The 22,643-nt window shown below is 35.3% G+C and overlaps 5 protein-coding genes across 12 annotated transcripts in view; 3 read left to right on the top strand and 2 right to left on the bottom strand.

The window, feature by feature from the left end:
• Positions 1-115: 115 nt before the first annotated feature.
• LOC128675952 (tubulin polyglutamylase TTLL13-like) lies at positions 116-8,764 on the top strand. Of its 6 annotated transcripts, none has more exons than XM_064436432.1 (21): positions 116-243; positions 319-456; positions 549-651; positions 855-1,035; positions 1,619-1,708; positions 2,139-2,339; positions 3,055-3,147; positions 3,249-3,390; positions 3,610-3,725; positions 3,800-3,928; positions 4,245-4,398; positions 4,723-4,794; positions 5,161-5,327; positions 5,456-5,551; positions 6,198-6,324; positions 6,532-6,774; positions 7,011-7,151; positions 7,543-7,641; positions 7,913-7,979; positions 8,157-8,277; positions 8,419-8,764. In XM_064436432.1, the coding sequence occupies exons 2-21, from the start codon at positions 451-453 to the stop codon at positions 8,450-8,452; spliced, it is 2,382 nt and encodes a 793-aa protein (XP_064292502.1). In that variant the 5' UTR covers positions 116-243; positions 319-450; the 3' UTR covers positions 8,453-8,764. The 6 variants fall into 6 exon arrangements, 5 of the variants coding, with proteins under 5 accessions (XP_064292502.1, XP_053611764.1, XP_064292503.1 ...); XM_053755789.1 differs by having other exon boundaries at positions 531-651; XM_053755790.1 differs by having other exon boundaries at positions 123-234; positions 531-651.
• Positions 8,765-8,788: 24 nt separating this feature from the next.
• Cdk7 (Cyclin-dependent kinase 7) lies at positions 8,789-12,170 on the bottom strand. Its single transcript, XM_053755793.2, has 7 exons — positions 11,909-12,170; positions 11,604-11,772; positions 11,245-11,379; positions 10,616-10,781; positions 10,031-10,208; positions 9,453-9,625; positions 8,789-9,333 (listed from the first exon to the last, which is right to left on the bottom strand). The coding sequence occupies exons 1-7, from the start codon at positions 11,960-11,962 to the stop codon at positions 9,192-9,194; spliced, it is 1,017 nt and encodes a 338-aa protein (XP_053611768.1). The 5' UTR covers positions 11,963-12,170; the 3' UTR covers positions 8,789-9,191.
• Positions 12,171-12,590: 420 nt separating this feature from the next.
• On the top strand, positions 12,591-17,176 carry abo (abnormal oocyte). The gene is made up of 5 exons (XM_053755412.2): positions 12,591-13,123; positions 13,605-13,730; positions 13,986-14,209; positions 14,528-15,430; positions 16,235-17,176. Exons 1-5 carry the CDS (start codon positions 12,797-12,799, stop codon positions 16,425-16,427), a joined length of 1,773 nt encoding a protein of 590 aa, XP_053611387.1. The 5' UTR covers positions 12,591-12,796; the 3' UTR covers positions 16,428-17,176.
• Positions 17,177-17,536: 360 nt separating this feature from the next.
• Positions 17,537-19,764, top strand: LOC128675759 (uncharacterized). Its single transcript, XM_053755413.2, has 4 exons — positions 17,537-17,776; positions 18,109-18,328; positions 18,414-18,522; positions 18,691-19,764. Exons 1-4 carry the CDS (start codon positions 17,707-17,709, stop codon positions 19,624-19,626), a joined length of 1,335 nt encoding a protein of 444 aa, XP_053611388.1. The 5' UTR covers positions 17,537-17,706; the 3' UTR covers positions 19,627-19,764.
• Positions 19,657-22,643, bottom strand: part of LOC128675757 (tyrosine-protein kinase CSK-like) — a 27,245-nt gene continuing 24,258 nt past the window's right edge. For all 3 annotated transcript variants that reach the window (XM_053755409.1, XM_053755410.2, XM_053755411.1), the window contains one exon: positions 19,657-22,469. In XM_053755409.1, the coding sequence (XP_053611384.1) occupies positions 22,467-22,469 (3 nt within the window). In that variant the 3' untranslated portion in view covers positions 19,657-22,466. The remainder of the gene's footprint in view (positions 22,470-22,643) is intronic.

Genomic DNA, 22,643 nt, shown 5'->3' with positions numbered 1-22,643 from the left:
TTAATTTCATAATCGAGGAATCTAATATATTTCTCGATTGAATATTGTGATTCTTTCTACTTGCATCACTATTGAGAAGTCACGTTCAACTTCCGGTTCTCTATTGCAAGCGGAAGTTGACTAGTAACCGGGATAATTTGACTGAAAGACAGGCTGACTGACATGAAATAAAAACAAAAAACAGTTTTCAATAATGTCTCTCGCAAATTTTTTATGAAATTACTGCATCGCAAGGTTCCCAATGTTAGATTAATTACAGAGCAGTGATATGCAAATTGGCAAATTGTATATTTTCAGTGCATTTTTGGTTTGTTTCAGGTTTTGGGTTTCTGTTGGATAGTGACTATTTTTGACCATTGAACGTGTTTATAATTAGTTAATATCGGTATTATTACCGGAGATGTCTAGCACTAATAATTAGCTTATTTTGATGACTTGCCTCTACAGCAAATGGAGGTATGTAATGTATTACCTACTTATAAACTTTTCTAATACCAAAATGGAAGTAGATTATTATTATGTATAAGTAGATCAATACCCTTTTGCAGGTGGACACTTTCTTGCGTGGCGAAGATCAGCAATCATTCCATGGTCCTCTAACACATACACATCAAATTAAAAGAAAAAATGAAAATCAAGAAAAAATCACAGGTATTTTCTTTCTTAAAATATAGTCGTCGTGATCTCGTAAGAATCCACAAATTAACTGTACCAATTAATTTAAAAAATATATTTCTTTTTATTCCATTGCATTGACCGAAAGGAATGAAATAAAGTGTAGAGGTAAGGTTTTATAGATCGATCATTTTGGCAATTAGCCCGTTTCTAGCAGGGTTGACATGTATACATTGCAGATGAAAAATCAGCAGACCCAATCGCAAAGGCAGAAAAAGATCAAGCCGAGAATATAGCGACATTGCTGATGAGGAATTACGACTTGAAGCTGTCTGGCGAGGACGACACGTCGCAACCGACGTCGCGCGCGGCGCCCGTCATACCGATGGAGCCCACACGCAAGAAAAAGAAGAGAAAGAGGTTGAACTCATTCTATATAGGTTTTTATTTATATATAGTTGATCATGCCGAGGATGGACTAATACACCGCAACCCATTTTTAATTAAGCGCATATTTTTGCCGTAACCTGTATAAACTTTGAAAAAGTGGGTGGTGCGTTTTTTGCTCTGTCTTTTAAAAGTATTTATTTCGAAAGTTTTATTAGTTCCCCGCATAACTCCATTTGAAAAATTCTTTCCATGTTGAACAGAAGTAATATCTATATTACTCACGTAAATATTTCAACACAATTGCTTTAGTTGGTTTAAAGTTTTCAGTCGCAATGTGTTATGTATGTGTTTTAGGGCCTCCGCTAATAGACAAGGGGCCCATGGAGCGGGTGCCCGCTCTACACAAAACTAATATAGGAAAGTGTTAATTGGCGATGGTGTTACGGCGCGGGGACACGAGTATTTACGAAATGTTATTATTATTGCGAAGTTACAGTAATTATAGGAACATAATAATCCATGAATCAAAGCGAATACAGACCGCGGGCTCCCGCTGTTGAGCACCCGCATCATCTATTAGCGGAGGACCTTAATGTATTTATTTACACTCCAGAAGGATGGTCGGGATGAAACATACACTTTATAATGCCAACTGCGCCCCGTGGCCCCGCCCCCCCGGGAATCAGCTTCCCTTTGAAATAAAGAAAGTATTTTATATTACTTGTTTTCTATACCTAGAACTTCATCAAAATCCTATTGGGTGATCAGAGGCGCGATTGAGAAACGTTAGTTACTCAATCATTTATGTATAACAGTTGCGCTCAGTTGCCGTGTTCCGCTGGGAATTTCAGGATAAAAAGACGACCGCCGATATCAACTTCACTTCATATGAAAGCTCCAAGCCAAAGATAAAAGTTCGATCACAATTGCGTAATAAGATGGTCTAATAAATAATATTTAGCATATTTTCAAAAGAAGTTGATGGAAAAACTTCATTGTACATTTTACGAATGTATAAAACTACTTTATCTAAATATGCTTAGTGTTTGAAGTACTGTACGTTAGATCATCCGTAAAAAATAATTGGCTATGTAGTAGGGATCCGTAGTTGAAAAGAGGTTTTATATCGATAGATCGCAAATATCGATATGCTTGACAAACTGCCGCTACGAGTCCATCCGGAAGGTGGCGAGCGCGTTCGGCATGCGCGAAGTGTCTGAGGAGGACGCGTGGAACTTCTATTGGACCGACATGAGCGTATCCGTCGAACGCGCTAAAGAAATGAAGAGGTTCCAGCGGATTAATCACTTTCCCGGCATGTTGGAGATCTGCAGGTGACCGTACAAGCAACCTTTTTTGAATTAGAAAAACAATTTGCCTCTCATATCTGATCGCATTCTCAATACAATTTGCATTGGAATAGGATTTATGAATATACCATATTACCTACGCGGGTTTCCGTTGGACTTTTTAGGAATAAACTGGTATAGTAGGCATATAGTAGGTATGAACATACTACTCAATATTAATAATAGTCTAATAGTTTGTACTACACTTGAATAAGTACCTAGTAAGTATAAAGTATTAATTACCGTTGTTCTTCAACAAAATTAAGTATGCCGCTGGGTGCCTAAAACTTCTATTTTTAAGTACCTACATTTGCAACGCGATGCAAAGTTTTTGCCACTTGCAGTGGAATGAAGCAAAGGACGAACTCATTATAAGTTATACTGCATTGCGTGACTGCTGCAAGTGCAGGTGCAGGCAATATCGCGCTCATTAAACCCTATTATTTGACTCCGTGGTTTATGAATCACGAAAGCATGTTTCTGGAATATTAATTATGAAGCGATTAATACGTTTTATTTATACAACAAAGGGTTGAACATTAATATTATGTATGTCTGTACTCTAATTTATCTAATCTAGACTAAGTACTTAATCCAATTCTTGTGATTCACAAAATTCCATTCTGATTTGAGAAACCAATACATGTGAATGTGTAAGTACCTATTTAGTACTTTTAAAAATATTGAAGTGTTTTTACAGGAAAGATTTACTAGCTCGTAATTTAAATAGAATGCAAAAGATCTACCCAAAGGAATACAACTTCTTTCCGAAAACGTGGTGTCTTCCAGCAGAGTAAGTTACTGACGTCATAAAATAGTTTTATTTTAAGAGTGCAAAGCTGCAAATGCACCGAAAAAGAATTGCTTAATATAAATTGTATGTAATTTTTTTAGCTTCGGGGAAGCTTTAAACTATAGTAAGTCACGGAAAAACAAAACTTTTATAATCAAGCCAGAATGCGGGAGCCAAGGACGCGGCATCTACCTCACAAAGTCACTCAAAGATATTAAACCCACGGACAAACTCATTTGCCAGGTGATTGTGTATTTGTCAAATGATCATAGTCATATAATATACATCAAACAGAATGTGCATAATCTCGTAACTTATCATCAGCTTTCCATGAAACATGGAAATCTACCTATAAAGTGCACTTCATTATATTTACACCACCAACGAATTATATCCAGAGTTGATTAAATCATCGATCCACTACTAACTGCTATCACTATATATACAATTGTTTATTTGCAGGTGTACTTATCCAAGCCTTATTTAGTAGACGGTTACAAATTCGACATCAGAGTCTACACACTCATCACATCGTGTGATCCCCTTAGAATTTTTGTCTACAACGAAGGTCTAGTTAGGCATGTATTTTCTTCTATCACTTTGGCAAAGTTTGCATACTAGTTCTATTGTTAATTGTGGTAAACTCTTTTAGATTTGCGACCAGTCGCTACGCAGATCCCAACGTGAACAATACGACCAATGTATTCATGCACTTGACCAACTACGCGCTCAACAAACACAGTCGCACCTATGTCTACGACTCCGAGGCAGGAAGTAAACGGTAAGTTCACTTTTCGTGGTCATTAAAAATTGGGGTAAACGTAGGCAAGTAATTATAGAAAGTTTCAGTATGATTATGAGAAATCTAGTGGTAGTATTCCAAAATGCATAGATTTCCTTACTCGACGGCGCAACAACTAAAAATAAATCGCTTCGCAGAAAATTACGCCTCTGTTACCTATACCTATGTGGACATTTATATTTTGTCTTCGTATGCATATGGCCGAAATACGTAACCTGCGTACACAAAGTATCGCTTTAGGGATGCTGAATGCTAAAATTACCTATGTACTAATGTCCAACTTTCCGCGCGTCAGCAAGATATCGACGCTGAACAAGATCCTGCTGTCGCAAGGCGTGGACCTGGACCGGCTGTGGCACGCTATCGACCAGGTCATCGTTAAGACCATCATCTCCGCGTGGCCCATCCTCAAGCACAGCTACCACGCGTGCTTCCCCTCGCATGACATGGTCTCTATGATAAAATTATCTTATTTCCTTTGCTTAATTAATCATCGCTTACTCATAATTTCATTCACAAGTGTATATTACTAGACATAGGGCTCTCAGCGAGCTTATGGGTTATGTCAGTGAAATTCGCATTTCTGGGGATGACCACATTCCTGATTCGTTCACGCAGTGATACTAAGTGTAGCCTACATCAAGACCATTGTCTACGTGTTACATATCCCCAAGTACCTGCAGTTTTGCATGACATTGTTGTCTGTATATTTGATCCATCCAACATTTTCTTCGCATAGAGTTTGAGTTAATGTTCTATACTTGCCGTTTCAGGTACATGCATGTTTTGAAATTCTCGGATTTGATATACTTTTGGATCATAAGCTGCATCCATTTATATTAGAGGTAAGGCATGTAACATCAAAATGCCACAAAAAATATAACCTTTCCCAAGATTTTCAACGAAGTCTGTACAGTAGAATCTTGTCCTTATTGTGAAGTTCGTACTTTTTGAAGGTACCAGCTATGTAGATAACAAGATTACGTTAATTTCTTTCTGCAAATTAACATAAAATTAGAAGATAGTCTATCGCTCATCTAAGTATTTTTCCGGTTCCTTCCCAACCGTTGAGCGTTGGAGCCCGGGCCCGGATTCCGCTTTTCGACGCACGAATTTTATACTTTACCATATGAAGCCATTTCTTGGGATATGATCAGATCAGAATATAGTCTTTGTAATTCTCTCTCATTTGACAGTATTCCCGGTTGTAGGTAAATCACTCGCCTAGTTTCCACACGGACACGCAGCTGGACCGCGAAGTGAAGGAAGGTTTGCTCACGGATACGTTCACGATGCTGAACATCTGGCAGTGCGACAAGAAGCGCGTGCTGGACGAGGACCGAAAGCGGATACGGGACCGGCTGCTGCAGACCAACAAGTGAGATTCATGATTAAACTGATTTTAATCACGGATTGATTGGAAATACAAAATCAAAGTAGTATGTCAAGCAAATAAATCCAATATTGACATAGAAAATTCAAATGCAAAGGGAGAAATGTTTTCAGATTTTCTGAGTTTACTCCGAATGAAGAAAAAGAGCCAGAAAAAAGTCCTTGGCAGATGCAAATACAGTGGGAGGAGACTCATCTCGGCAACTTCAGGTGACGTTTTTATTTTTTACTAATTTACAAAGCATGTCAGTTTGACGGAATTCTATATAATAAAAATGTTATTCTTGGATTAGAATGGATAGAATTTTTATTATTTATTTAACAAAACACTATTTAAAGATTACATAATCTGGCAAACTGTGAAAATCTCTTCAGATAATGAAAACTAAGATGGACAAAGCATTCGAGAATAAGAATTATATTTTTATTAATAAGGTAGTGGGAGATAAACTTTTACACCTTATTTGTTAAATGCTGCAAGTATTCTGGGCACAATACATAGAACGTTCAAAGTACTTTTTTTTTTGTAAAATATTTTTATATAATGTAGTGTCAAAACATATCGTTCAATAAAATGTCAAAGGCCTCTTACAGAAATTTGTATCTGTAGACGTGTGGTGATGTGCTTTTCCCAATCGCGCTAATAAAATCATATATTTTATACAGTTTGGTTACAAGTTTCTCTTTCAAACCTGTTATTTTAACAACGGAAATATTTTTTTTCATCTAAGAACTGCCAATCTATATAATCGCAGTTCTCGATCCAGCTTATGTTGTAACAACATCAGCAGGATCTGCTGTTTAATAAAATGTGTTACAAGCCCCTTACAAGTAAATAAGAGATTTGTATCTGTAGACGCGTGTACCCGGTGGGCGAGCAATACGCGTCGCTGTTCCAGCAGCCCTCGGGCTCCCTGTACACGGGCACCGCGTCCTCGCGCGCGCGCGGCGACTGCACTCGCTTGCAGCGTGAAGAGTTCCAGGCGAGTCAACAATCAATAAATATATTTTTTTCTTTCAAAGTTTATTCGGAAATCCTAAAATTGTATAGACCGACTTTTATAATAATAGTACGGATATTGTAGACCGACTTTTATAATAATAGTACGGATATTGGTAACGTTTAAATGACATATAAATTAAATAGCGCGTCGATAACAGAAGCCTTTATATGTATAATAATTTTACAGCAAACGAAAGCAAAAGCGGAAGCTCTTAAAAAGCCATCGCAGCCAAAAGGCGTGAAGGAAGGCGAGAAGAAAGCGGCCGACGAAGCGAGTACAGTCGCGCCCTCAACCGTCGCCGGCACCGCCACCGCTACCACGAACACTAACACTGACAAAACTAAAGCTAAAAAAGATAAAGAGCCCAAGAAAAAAGAAAAGGATGATAAAACAAAACTGATTCAAAAACCGTCGCTATTACAGCAAATAGTAAGCATACAGCTTTGTATTGTACAATATCAGCTATTATGCCAATAATAAATAAATAAAATAAAAAATAAGCTTAAGTTAAATTGTCTTTACTTACTTTATCTTAGTACATTTCACATTATATATTTTGTGTACAATAAAATTTTAAAATGTGGTACCTAACCTAGAGAGGACCCTTGAGGTATCAAAGGTGCTCTCTACCTATATCTCTATATGTATATATAAATAAATCACAGTTGCCGGAAAAGGAAACTAAGCCGCCATACGTGCTGTGCTCATTCGAGCCGGACCCGATCGTGGAGAAGGAGGAGCGCGAGCGAGTCAACTTGCTCGCTCAGCGCGACTTCCTCATCCGCAGCTACGGCATGCTGGAGCAGGTGACTGCAGACGAGGGAGCCGGAGCGATGTTGTGCTTATTTAGCATAAGATAGCTGCTGCTCCCATGTATAACGTTGTCAAAAATCTCTAAATCCTACGTTTTGCACAGCGTTTGACATGAATTTGCTATGTACCTAGTGAAATCAGATACTTTTTCTAATGTCAAAAAAAAAGGTACTTTTTTGTAAGTGATTTATATGACGTCACGATTGTTTTGAATGTCCTACATATGTATATACATATATATTATTTTTTACCCAGTTAAATAGCCAGCTAATCTATTCGACATCGATTATCAAATGATTCAGTGCCACAAGTTTAGAGAGATGGCTTTATTATTTATTACCCTTTATGAACCAAACTATGCTCACATTGTCTTTACAATTCCAGATATATTTAGTGATGAAAAAGATGGGAACCCTGAGGCCGGAGGACGAGCGCAAGTATGGAGTGTACGGGCGTTTGTCCGTCGTTTCCAACTCGCCCAAGGTAACCACATTGATTTTCTAAAATGTTCTCAGGCCATTTCATACGTTTGGTAGTGATTGCTGTGATGGCTAACACAATGTTTTGTTTTTTTACGCGTAATTACTATGAATTGGCGCTTTGAACATTCAAATTAGTTTTACTTTAAACTTATGAACATTTACTAACATGAAATATTGTGTTTGCCAACAGAAAGTGTAATGTAAAAGCTACTCAAAAATATGTAAAAAAATGTGTTAGAGGACAGAAGGGAACAATAAAATTTTGTGTGCAGACTGCCGTGAAAAAGAGTAAAACAAATGTCAAGCATAAACCCGAAGCTTGTGGAGACCACTTCGACGGTATGTTTATTTTTTAACATTTATTCTGTATTCAGTTGATTTTTTTTTTCAGTATTCAGTTTAGGTTTTTTTCCAAAAAGTAATCTGAATTATTCGTCATAGCCCATTTTGGCCAGAAGTCTTAGTCTAGCCATTGTAGTAGCATATTATTGATCCCAGTATATGATGTGTGTGCAGAGCTGGTAGTGCAGTGCCGCGACGCGGTGATGTGCGCGCGGCCGGCGGAGCCCGAGCGCGCGCGGCGCTCCACGCGGGCTCACCTCGTGCGCATGGCCTACACCGCGTGGAAGATGAACTCGTAAGGGCACCACTATCTGATACAAGACTACTGTCGCCTCGGGGCACAATATTGTTAACTACTGTCGCGACGATGCCAAATATTGAGTAACTGGCGCAACAAGTATGAACCATATTTTAAATTACCTTGTTTTTGTTCCAGATTAATAGTGTCAGTCCCTCCTCCTTCAAAGTAAGAAAACATACATTTTATTGTATTACTTTGACCGCATTGCCGAGATCACGAGACTTATTGTCGACATGCCTCACCCTGATATGGACGTAACAGCGCAGCCTATCTTACTGCCGATGTAAAGTGGAATGTGGAAGATATGTTTTCATATCCTTTCCTAATATTATGATAGCTATTGTTGGCATAGTTTAACTTTGTAACGTTAGCTAACCCTTGCTTCTTTACAGCAAATTCTGCTAGAGTGTATATTTTTGCCTTCTTGTTTTCCGTCAAATTTATCCCTGTACCTAATAAATAATCATAATGTATTTTACAATATTATTTTAATTAAAACTGCATATACTTTTGTATCAAAGTTATATTGTCTTAAATATAAATTTAACTTTTAATTAAACAAGTTTCTGAATATAAGTCCTGCTTTATGCTACAACCTGTTCGAAGCATTTTAATCAATAAGATAATACATTTATACTGAATGAAAATTCATTTAAGGTCGTGCAGACCACAGGTTTTTAATAGATGCTGCATATTGGATGATTAAAAAGCTGTGATCTGCAGTATTTAAGGGCACTTGCATGTAATATATAGACTGTGCTGACTAGTTTCGATATATTACCTGTAAGAGGCCACCCTCATTGGAATTCTTATTGGTTGTTAACCATACACATACAAAGCTAGTTCTGTCCATGATTGCACTAACATTGTACTGATTACGACAGTATGCTGGCCTATATGGTTGTATATTAAAACTGCAGTCTCTTTGCTAATGAACCTCCATCAATATTCTCCAAAAGTTTTCTTTTGAGTGATGGTTTCTCAGCCTCCACTTTTGATATGTTTGAAGGCATTGGTAATTTTGTACCCACAGTTGGTGCTGGTTTATTGCTGAAAAAAATGTTCATCATCAAGCACGAACCAATATGCATAATGAAATGCTCTCTTTGTGTCATAACCAATTCAAATAATTACACATACACACAGCTATGATACTAAAACCAACTTACCTAAAATAGGGCATTTGAAGTGCTTGTGCGCAGTTACACCTCTTGGGGGGGTAGATAGACAAAAGACTTTCTAGAAGCTGGATTAGATCGTCTGAGGCAGCGCTAAATATATGTCTCAATTGCTGCGGCGGGAACTGCTTGAACTGTACATAATCTGTCAAACTCTTCATACCCTACAACAATGGAAATAATTTTTATAACTCAACATTTACTCAAATTACCATGTACAAGATATATTATGTGCTAGCGGCCCGCCCCGACTATGCTCGGGTGAAATATTACGCATGTTATATACATATAAACCATTTCTTGAAGCACTCTCCTATATTTAAAAATATATGCATCAATATCCAGTTTAAAAGATCTAAGTAGGGATAGACAGACAGTGGGAAATGTAATTATGATGATGATTCACAATGTATAGCATTTGTAATCAACTGTTGCTTTAATTTAATTTCTTTCATAATCAAATATTGGTATTCTGATACAAATAATGCATATTATTTACGTCATTACATCTACTCATCGTCCAGCAGCATCAGTCATATACATTTTAGTAAATACATAGTCTAACTTACAGGCCAAGTTTCCTCTGTAGGTGTACCAAAAACTTGGAAAATTCGGGACAACTGATCCAAATCGGATTCTCCAGGCAGAAAGGGAACTCGCAAAAGTAGTTCAGCCAATATACAACCAATAGCCCACATGTCCACTCCTGTTCCATACTGCCTGGCTCCAAATAATAATTCTGGAGATCTGAAAATATTTATGAAATAATAGCGAAAATATTTATGAAATAACAGCATTGAGGTTTACAACAATGTCAAAATATAGCAACTCTTATGGTCCCCATTCAATATAGGATCGTGTTCATTCAGTGATCCCATATATGGTGGCATGGTGGGGACATATCCAGTCTGGTGCCACTTCAAGGTTGCAGCTTCTTCAGCAGTATAGTTGTGAATACATTGTCGGACATTGCCAGTGGTAAACAATAAAACTTATTTTATGCACTGTTTAGCATCTACCAATTTTGCTACATTGGTAAGTCCATGTGCCATAGTAATGTGAAATGTACATACAATGTATGTATTTTATTATTTTGAATGTTAAAATCTATTTCAACATTTAATCTATGATAACATTCAATTAATTATTCTTACCTGTACCATCTTGTGACAACTTGATGTGTATTTATTCTAGTGGGAGATCCAAAGGCTTTGGCAAGACCAAAATCTCCTATTTTCAATATTCCTTCTCTGTTTATTAGCAAGTTATTTGGTTTCAAGTCTCTGTGCAATATCCAATTTAGATGTAAGTACTCTAACCCTAAAAACATATTTTCTTGTGAAAACAGTTATCAAATTTTCATTAATTCATAAATTAAACTTATCACCAGCAAAATGTGGAGGAGATGTCTTATGGAGTGGAGTTAGCATGAGATTTTTTTTGCAAGAAGGTAATCAAATCAGAAACATCAAATTGATTTGAAATACTAACATGTCAACTGCATAAAATCGAGATACAATACATAAACAATTGTTTGACAGAAGCATTTGCACCGGTTTGTAAGGTAGACAACACAGAACAATAACAAAGGTAGACATAACTAGCTCCTTTCGCAAACATTAGGAGAGCTGTTGATTTTTAAATTGTCAATATGATTATATTTGGCAAAAATTCCATACTGTCTGCACAGTATGTACTGTACATGCATAAGTGGAATAAGGGAAGGTATAGTGATGATTCTTAAGATGATTTATTCTCTGGTTATTATTTATTAGTTACTTACCTTTTAAAGTCATAATCATGTAAGCCTTAACATTAGCAGGAGTAAGTACAATGTTGTTGTCCTTAACAATTATTTCCAAGTCGGTGTCCATAAAGTCAAAAACTAAAGAAACATTAGATTTTTGTCCAAAAACATCTGTAAGGAAATTAATTATGTGTAATGGGCTTTTGTGTACTGTTGTTTATATACTACATGTAAAGAAAAGCAAAATACTTTATAAAACTCTATAAGCAAAAATTTAGTTGTTTCAGCAGTGCACAACTTAATTCTAATTTAACTATATGTATAAATAATGATTATTTCTGTGGTAATGATTTGTGATCAAAATTCTTGAATCAAGAATTATCAGAGAAATATACCTAATAGTCCGATAAGGTTTACATGCTGCAATTCTTGTAATAATTTAATTTCTCTCAATGCTGTCCTGTTGATACCATCTTGAGCCTCTAAACGTGAACCAATTTTTATCTTCTTAACAGCTACTATTTTATCCGTTTTCACGTCTCTAGCTTTGTATACCGTTGCAAACTGAGGACAAAATTAAAAGTGATGTGTCAATATAAACATTTTTGTAGGTTACAATTTTCAATACTTTCACAAATAAAAATATTGTGTTTATATTCAAAAAATATATCAATATCATTTAATAAATAAAATTACTTGCCTGTCCTTCTCCAAGAAAATCTATTTTTTCATACCGTAACGTTGGTTCATCCATAATTTTAATTTACTAAAACTGCTTCACTTAACCTATATTTGCAGAAAACCCATGTATACGATTACACGCTAGAGTTAAATGGAAGTCTACTTATTATTTTATAACACAAAATTATTAAATCGTCTTCAAAATCACAGAACACTATTTGATACTCCTATACAAAATACTCTGAACTGAAGAAATTTTGAATCCTCATTTGACGTTTGTAAGAAGCAAGCTGTCACTTTTTTCCCACTGGCAAGACTTTAAAAATAAATTTCAATCTTTCATTTAGTGGATGTTTAACTTTTTATTTTTATCACTAAATATAATTAACAATAAAACACAAAATTATATTAATTTAAATTAAAAATATCTAAATATCACTGGCAAGACTGTTGTCAGAACCGCATATTTCGAGTTCATGGAAACAAAAACATGTAAATCCATGAAACCGGCTTCGGTGCACAGCTATATTATATGAAAACATGAATCTGTGCTTCGGTGGTACAGGTAGATTGACCGCTCCTGATATTGCTGGATGACTAATGGGCAACAACGGCAAGGCAACGCCTTGTGTCGTCTTTGCCTAATATTAATTTGTCTTTGATAATTTTGTCATTGTCAACTTTCAGAATCTGTCAATGTCAAGTACGTATAAATAATCAATCGATTGATGTGATGATGCCTGCCTGGGACTGAGATTTTTAAGATTATTGTGTTTTCGTGCTGTTTTCTTATAAATTTCAATATTTAATAATAATCAACAGAATGCTTGCAGCTAATAATCGTGAATATATGTGTATATACATTTTAGAATAGTTTTGTTAAGCCTTGTGCAACTCAGTAGTTGACATGGCTTCAACGAGCAGCCAGACTCAGAGTAATGTTTATTATGAAGATATTCCGCCTGGCACTCTAAATGAAGAGGAATTCATTTGCACGGAACGCATTGTGCCTAGGAAAATAAAACCCCAAAACATTGTTGTAAGATTGATGGAGAGAGAAATATATGGGTCTAAAAAACCAGGGTCCCATTTTCATGTTGTTAGAGAATTCTATCAAAATATTTTCCCCAATTTGACTATAGTGAATGTTGAAAAACCACCATGCTTTCTAAGGAAATTCAGTCCAGATGGAAAACACTTTATTGCCTTTTCTGCAGACCAGACTTCATTGGAGGTAAGTTAGATTTATGTAAAATTTAACTCTTGCTCTTAAAATATTTATATTCTTTGTGGAACATTTGTCAAGTTATTTCTGATCACTGCATATGAAATTTAATTTTATTTATTTTATTTCATTACAAAAAATAACATAAAAATAATAATTTTACCTCCAATGGCTACCAGTATGCAGTGTGTCAGCCCATGGCAGTTAGGGCTCATGCTAATTTACATGTAATACATTCTAAAGATGATAACCTCATGGTTATCATCTCTAGAATGCTGTTACTGCTCTTCTGCATTCTCTAAAGGAATTAATCAGCCTTTTTATAATTTTACTTTGTACTACAATTACATTTTTAATACATCACAGTGGCTTCCTTCTTTTGTGTTAGTGAAATAGCTCTTCTTCAATCTCCCTGGACTTCACTTTGATTTTGTTTAGAAGATAAATATTTACATGCAGTGTTGATAAAGTCCAAAAAATAATTTTATAGATATATGAATATAGAGGAGCTGCGGCGGCCGGGGACCTGGTGGCTGGTTATCCTTCAGATTTATTGAATGCAGATGCTGACATACACTATCGGATTCGAACTCATATTTTCTATAGGTTTTTCAAAGTGAGTTTATTATTTTATCTTCTACTATTATAAATTATTAAAAGATTAAATATATTACATAAGCATTACATACCTTTTGTCATCTATAAATATGTGATATAAATATTCTGAAACCCGAGAAAAATGAGAATAAATGCTGAAACCCTAAACTGTAACCTTATTTATTTACTCCTACAGAAAAATTGCTTCTGTTTTATACTGTGTATACATTATTAATATTTTTTAAGGAATAGAGAATTAAACTTTATTTTCCAGCCAAAATTCACAGTAAATGTTTGTCAGCAAAGAGAAGTGCCAAGAAATGAACGAAACTCCAATCAAATGCCATTCATGGAGCAACAACTCAACCGAGAGTGCAGCTTGTTCACTGAAGACGGTCGCTATGTGATTGTTGGCTCAGCTGCTCACATTCCAGATGATCTGCGACCTCATTTCTATCACATACACAGCAACAATGAAGCTGTTACTCCAACAATGAGGTAAATTACCTGAAATAATATCTCATGATTTTTGAGAATTGTTCAAATTTCTTGTAATACCAATTCTACTTTTTTAAAACTAAGTCATAAATTATTTAATATTTTTTTATATACATTCTATGATAGTATTTAATATTAAAGAGATAAATATTAAATAATAAAGAGAAGCCTTTTACCTATTATACCACTAAAAATTATTTTTTTGACTCATTGATATCAATAATTTATTAACTGTATGTGTTGCAATAACCCTGACTCAAAGTCACTTGTAACTTTTCAAATTGAACTCTACATATAAATGTATTATATTGATTGCAGGTCTGCTTTAGAAGACTACTCCCTCCATCTAGTGGACTTGCACCATGGCAAGTTATGTGACACTAAACATTTTAGAATTGATAAAATCTACCTCTCTCATAACCAAGGCATCTATCTATACAAGGAGGTTCTAGCAGTATTGTCGGTCCAACATCAAACTATACATTTATTCCAAATTGTTGATGGAATGTTGATTGAAATGAGGAAAATAGGGAGGTTCTGTTACGACGACGACCCTTTTATTGTCAGCTCAGTGTTTGCGCCGCTACTACACGAGAGACCTTTTCATGAAGAGACAATAAATAGTTTGAAACATAGATTGCTCGTCTTCTTATTTAAAAGAGCAAAAACCATCAGTGACGATAGCAAAGATCCGCTAGAGCTAAGGAAATTTTATAAATATTTTGATATGTTCAGGAGTCTAAGGATGTGGAAAATGCAGCTACTTGATGAAGATCATCTTTTCATAAAATATGCAAGTGAAGAAGTAGTCACTTTGAGAGTGGCGGAACCAAATAGTCAATCATCCTTTTTTGTGATATACAATATAAGTGAGAGCAAAATCTTGGAAGTATATGAAAATACATCAGAAGGATTGTTACAACTGTTTGAAAATTACTGCGACTGCTTCAGAAACGCCAGACTGTGCGCCGACTCCCAGTTCACGTGTTCGCCGTCCAACAACCTGTACGCGCGCATGACGCAGCAGCGCTTCAAGCAGACCATCGTGAGAGCCATCTACGGCGGTCGCACTGAAGCTACCAAGAGAATACTGGCACAGCTTCCTATTAGCGCACAATCTTATAGTGGCTCTCCATATTTAGACTTGGGCCTTTTTAGTTATGACGATAAATGGGTTTCTGTTATGGAGAGACCTAAAGCTTACGGCGAATATCCTATAAGGTAAGATAGTCTATCATGTTCAAATATAATTTAGTCTATCATGTTGAAATAACAGTAACTTTATTTTTTAGTTAGGTTTATAAGATTAGGTTAATAAGGGTTAGCAAAAAAAGGGTTTATATCTTTACGAGCCCATTTTTTAATTTTCAAGGCCAGCCCTTTAATATAAGAAAGAAAGAGAAGGGAAATACCAAAATAATAATAACATGGCCGACCCTGCGTGTCTCAAATCGGGACTGTGGATCATACATTCACCATGCTCCACCCTATATATAACTAATATACTATCACAGGGGGATCAGGTTTATCTTTCCGGGACTGTACGTTACAACCAATCTACTAAACGACGTCCCACCGTATTAACTAACCAACCAAATTCGTCTTGTGGATACGCCACAAATCTCATTGTGATGAGATAATAATCACAGAAAAACATCAACAAAGTATCTGACTGATCACATAGTCACTTCACGTCTAATCACACCTGACCTAATTAACGCCACAGCACGTCTTTTATGATCAATAAATAAGAACGAAACCATACGACCACAGAAATTAGTAATTTAAACAACAGAGCTACGACTGAAGCAATTATTACAACGCTCACACGTTCGTGTTATAACCAACTATGGAATTAGTAGTACTCCGAAGTACTTATTAAATTCATGTAACCAACACACAAGTGAGTGACAACAGGTGACATTTTATGAGTCACTTTGCCGATGAGTAACATCTTGTGCTGTTTTACCGACAATACGCTAAATTATCAATAGAGTTAACACTCCGTCATATTATATGCTGTAGGTTCTACGCGCGGGACTCCGGTCTGCTGAAGTTCAAGATCTACGCGGGCGTGCTGGGGCAGTCGGTGCCGGCCAGCGCCCGGCGGCTGGTGGCCTTCACTTTCCACCCCACAGACCCCTTCGCCATCAGCGTGCAGCGCACCAACGCAGAGTACATCGTCAACTTCCACATTCGGAACGCTGTCTACAGTTGATGTTCATATTTTGTGTGTTTCAAAAGAGTACCGTTAAACTGCAGAAAGTTGCATAGTGAATCTTTAGTTTCAAAAGAAAGATTCAGATTATGTGATGCAGCAGCAATGATTCACAGTGGCGGCAACACATAGATCGCGACAGAGAAGCGGCGAAATAGTAGATCTCCTGGTGCCAATCCAAAGTTGGAATAAGAACTTTCAAAGTGATTTAAATTGATTATAAAAAAGTGAATAGACAAGATTGCAACTCTTAATAATGTAAATAAAAAAACAAATAGTAAATATAGTAATTAAATTCTGACGGCTTATACAAAGTGTAAATATATATTTCTTTAATAAGGTAACTAAAAACACAAAAAAGGATATGTCTATGAGCTGTCAAAAAGAACTAGATCTTGAAACTGTTAGGATTCATTACATTAATGAATACTACGAGTACTTAGTTTCAAATTATGCTGTATCAGTTGCATTGGTCAATACTTGTAGTAAATAAATTGAGAACGTGTACATATTTTTTGCGCGTTTTGATGAGAGTGGGATTCAAATAATATGGTGCCAATTTCTACTGTTGTTGTTCAAATTTAATTTGTATATAATAATATAAGTTGCTACTGTATAGTATATTTACTGATGTATATTTTGACAGATTGTATTTTATATGTAAGCCCCGTGGAAGTCGTATGTTATTACTTCCACAGGGAGCCCAGATAGAGACAATAAGTTGAGAAATAAAACTGGTAATTGTCAAATTATTTACTTTTCTTATCCTACAATGTAAGTAATATTATTTTATGAAAATCCTTATATAAAGAATTATTGCATATATACTTGGCTCGGGTGGTGTTTGATGTTAAAATACATCAATGCTCAAGGGGCTCGACATGTAAATCTAAATACATACGGGAAGTATGTTTGCTCATTGATCTTCCGAACCACAGGTGAAGAACTTTTATATTGTTATGAGCCACTCACACCATGTGTGAGTGGGAATTTGTTGACGTTTAATTCCTGCCCACGCACTATCGTTGCTCTGGTAGAAAGTAATATTGTTTTGAAACAGTTCGTGTTTAGACAAAATTCGATATTTTATTTTTTAACCTTCTGTTGTCATTAAATGACACAATCGTCATTGAGACATCAGATCAGAGACCAACGGACAGTCCGTTGTCAACAAAGTCTTACAATAAAATGGGTTATTTGTGTTGATATTTCCCACTTTAGCCACTATGCATTACACGAGTAATATATAACATTAGTCAGCCACAAGACAGCTCCAATCATGCAGTGTCAGCAGCCGCCATTTGGAATCAATTTACCATATTCTGGTCAATATTTTCCTTGCAATCCAGGTATTATAACCGGACTATCACATCTCCTATTCCTCCTGGTTGGGATGAACATTCATTCTCTCACGAAAAAATAGTAAATAATGTGATGATTTATACTGTGACTATATAATCAGTTACCTATTGTATGTAGACTTTTGTCAAAACCGCATCTAAATCGGAAACGTGGCGGAGGAACTAAAAGTCCAGAAAGAGAAAGGCAGAGAGAGATTTTAAAATACTATAGTGATGACGAAAACCATGAAAACAAGCAAAATATTAATTGATCATACCGACTTCATTAATTTTATGCATATTGCCTTATTTGTAATATTTTCTAATCCCTTCAATTTCAGTAAATCCGTTCAATGGTTTAGCTCCTGATGTTATTGGAGAAGGAGAAGTAAATTCCATAACTTTCCCCGACGGATCCATTCAGTATTATTTCTTGCCTGTGAGATGGCGAAGCGATATCCACTTGAAGCGATGGCCTCCGTGCCCCTTCAATGACAATATGTTTTACAATTATAGTAAACCTAACCCGGGGCTTTGGATCATTAGAAATTTCTCCAATACGTACGTATACTCTACATGATGGAAAGATAATTAATAGTGACGAATCGATAATTAATTTGTAACTAAGCGTCTTCTATTTCTCCAGGATATCGCCGGTCTATAATCAATATTGGCAGAGAACCAATCCCGATCCGTTCACAAAATCATGTTTCGGTTACGACAACAATGTCGTGCCGGCAGGTTTTCAGCTAAAGGCAAGTATTCAACGTTAAATATTCTCATATAACTTATGAGAATTTTAAAACACCTGGTCCCACATCTTAAAATAAGGTTAGCTAATTTTATTTTCAGAAACTTAGTTTGTAATTGTTTCTACAATTACAAGAAAGATTTACTTAAAATAATTTTACCTATTATTATAGTTTCACAACGACTGTTGGACGTCTACTACGGACCTACATTACTTTTGTCCTTATCTACCCCCCGTGCCTCCGATTGTGCCCGCAGCATCAGTAGAAACACCAATAGAAATAAAATGCTTGTGCCGCACTACAGACTGCAATCATTCCGACAACACGAGTGCAAGTCGTATGCTCAAAATTATGAAAGAATATAATAAAACAATAAATCGATGTAAATGTAATAAATCTGATAAAGATTCCTCAAGTAAGATGTCAATTGATAAATCGAAAACAAGCCCATGTTCCTCAAACGCAAGCCTTAAAAAATCTGAATTTAGAAAAAGCAAGCGTAAAACATTGATAAAGGAACCAAAAAAGAAATTAGTAATTTGCAAATGCTCTGTGGATAGCATTGAAAACATTACAGAGGACAAAAAATCAAACGAAAATACATGTCATCTATGTGAAAAAAACAGTCAACATACAGCAGCACACGTCAAATGTATTTGCGAAGACACCGATCTGGATAGGGGCGAGACTAGTCCAACGTACTCGGTTCCTACGACTGGCAACTCCACTTCTGCGGTTCAGACCGCGGATAAAGTGGTGGCCACGTACCTCGACCAAGCGAGCAGTGTGCCGGATGCGGAGGGGCAAACTCAAACCGAGTGCCGATGTTGGCCGCCTACTGACGTTAAGGAGGAACAGAGGTCGCACAAATGTCACGATGTGAAGGAAGAAGAAAGACTGTGCAATTGTAACGATGTAAAGGAAGAAAAGAGGTTTGTGAAATTACATAATCAGCACAATCGTCACAATATGAAGGAACAAAAGTCTGAGAGACCCAAACGTCGTAGGAGAAGGACTAAGTCTTCGGAGAAACTTCTCGGTGTCTATGATTATAACTCCGGATGTAGCACGAGCGAATCTTTTTGTACAATATGCAATAGTGACTAGTAGAGGTAGCATGAATTAAAACACATCATATGTATTGTGGATTTATATTTTGTTATTATACATTTTATCGCTTATAATTAAATGTATTTACAGTGTGGGATAAAATAGTACATACAGCAATAAACAAAACAAAATTGAGATTTTTGTTTCGTTATTTTAAAAGTAGTGACGAAAACATAACTGTAAACATATCAGTCCTGGGGCTTATTGTAAACCTTTAAGACTAGCACACAGTTGTACGCCCATCCATGCTTACATCTCATCGTAAATTCAAATAAGGAAGACTTCGAAATACTACACAAGTCATTTTCATTAAAATACGCTTTGGTAGAAAAGAAATGACTCGTATTATGAATCGATTTGGTAAATCATTTCTCACCGATTTGCAAATAGATCATAAATAAACCGTAAAAACAATTTAACACTTACAGCTAGTATTGCATAAGAATACATTATTATTTGAACGGATATCTTCATAATAAAGTCTTTGAACCAGATTTTAAACTTAAAGAATGTTGTCTCATAATGCTTGAAGTGCAGAAATCATTAAAACACCACTGAAGAAATTATATACACATAAATATAATCTTAAAAATATATGTAGATTAATCTTAAACCCATTTAGCTAAGTGGAGGCTATAAGCATAATAAGACAACATTGACACACATAATTAATACATTTTAGACTATTAAATCAATACTTCAAGTATATAATTTAAATTCAAGAATTTATCTAAATAAGTCCACATATAAAATCTTTTGAAAATATTAAATTCTGTTAACAGCATCTGATTTAAATATTATAGGGACAGACAAATTAGCAATGGATCAGGTTTACAGGGATATAATCTTAATATATTAACGAGCCACGACACAAGGTCATTGAGATTCATTTTAGGTAAATTTTTTATATAATGCAGCAAACGACATCGAACATTATCCAATATTGTACGAACTTCATGGTTTGTAGAAACTACATCATAAGATCATTTGTAGATACTGGCACAAAACTGTTCCTTGAAATTGAACACACAAGTACAACATCACACTAACTTTATAACATTTATTTATACTTGTTGTCTTGAATTAGTTATCATCAATAATTTTTGAATTCATAAAATTTGTGCATAATTGAACAAATATAAATTTGTAAGTTTAGATAAAGTTATTTTTTGTTTTCTCAAAACTTAATGTATAAAGTAAAATATACATAGCTCTTTGTGTAAAACAAATTACATTACATTAGGCTTATTGATGAAATTTTATAAATCGATATTGGACACATTTATATTGAGAATAGTACAATTTCTAAAGTTCAAATGCCGAGAAAGTAACGATTTAATACTTTCTACAATTTATTTTAATACACACAACCTGTAAGTTGGCTTACGCAACTCCTTTCCTATTCTTAAAATTACTAATAAAGTGCAACATTTAATGCAAGGATTGCAATGATTCTGATCAGTCGAAATGCACTGAACACAATAATCTATATTTGGAACGAATATCTCGCTCAATTTCAGCTGCACTACAGTTTTACACTAACCATCATTTGTTGTTTTTAAAATTACTGAAGTTACGAAAACGATATTCTATATGTGTTGTTAAGCATAATATGTGATTAACCGGATAGCGAATGAAATTATATATAAAGTTATCCATGTATATTAACCTGTCGAGCTTTGTAAAAATAGACTAAAGTGAAAACAATAGTGTGACACTTTTGTCATTCTTAGCAATATGTGTTATCATATCAGTCACCGTACACCCGTTAAATACAATGAAATAATAACTATCATACAATGAATATTACAAACTTTCCTTTGACTAGACAGCGCCATAGTACCGACATACAGCAAATACGATAGCCATTGGGTGGAGTCTATCAGAATAACATAATTCGTTTTTATTTTAGGCCCTCAACAATGGATAAGAATAAAAATGTACAGAGCTTTTAGTGCAGTCTCGGAGAGAACATAGGTATTTGTAAATATATCTCGAAATATTGTATTATGGCAACATAAAACTTAATTTAACTATATCACTGGGGTAATTCATCAAATAAATTATTATCTTGTTTCTCTTCTATGCATGTTTTAAACTGTCAGGAATAAATCCTTTTCGGACTCTGCGCGAGATTTAAATATGTGAATAGGCTAGCAGGTAAAACGTTAATCACATAGTAGATAGAAATAGTATATTTCATTGGTGAAAAAATAGTATTTCAATTCTGTCATGTAAAAATATATATATTTACAAGGACGCTGAACTTCGTGCTACACTCATTTTCTCAATCCAAAGCATTGCCAAAACATGGCCTAACAGCTGTTTCAGTTCATTAAAACAAAATACATTTTCTACACTATTTTAATCTGTCTACTACTATTAAAATTTCGTACCGTCATGTATCACTGTCTATAGCTATATTATAATACCCGACGCGTACCGTCGACCTAATCGATCGATCTAACATCACTCTGGATTTTTTTTTGGAACTATCTGGAACTATTACTATTATTTTTAATCAGGCTATTATGTAACCTCATTCACATAATAATTCTGCGCGAGTACAGTACTAAAAGCCCTGTAATAAAGCCTGTATTACATTAATACCGGACAATTGTTCTACGGCACACCAATTTTACACAATACCTAATCTATATTAGAGTTACTTCTTAAGCGAGGGAGTGTCTTTAAAGATATTAAAATAATTTAGTACTTACGCTATGTCAAGTATTATAAAATACAACTCGCAACCGTCACAGCACATCGCCTACGTAGTAAAATATACAGTTTCATTTATGCAGTCCTTTGCTATCTGGCGGGGTGTTCACTGCACTTCACTGTAAAAAAAACCGAAATAAATTTAATTTAATATAATTATACAGAGATCTATAGTTGAAATGTTATTTTCTAATTATTAAGGTCACTAATCACTTTGTTTATTGACTAACGTATCACATAAAGTCTATATTGTTATTTTGTAATGTCAGCGTCCTCTAGTACTAGTATAGTTT

This window comes from Plodia interpunctella, chromosome 15, assembly GCF_027563975.2.
Source record: "Plodia interpunctella isolate USDA-ARS_2022_Savannah chromosome 15, ilPloInte3.2, whole genome shotgun sequence".
Classification (NCBI taxonomy): Eukaryota; Metazoa; Arthropoda; class Insecta; order Lepidoptera; family Pyralidae; genus Plodia; species Plodia interpunctella.
Note: the sequence above shows the minus strand (reverse complement) of the source record. Positions and strands in the feature narration are given on the sequence as shown.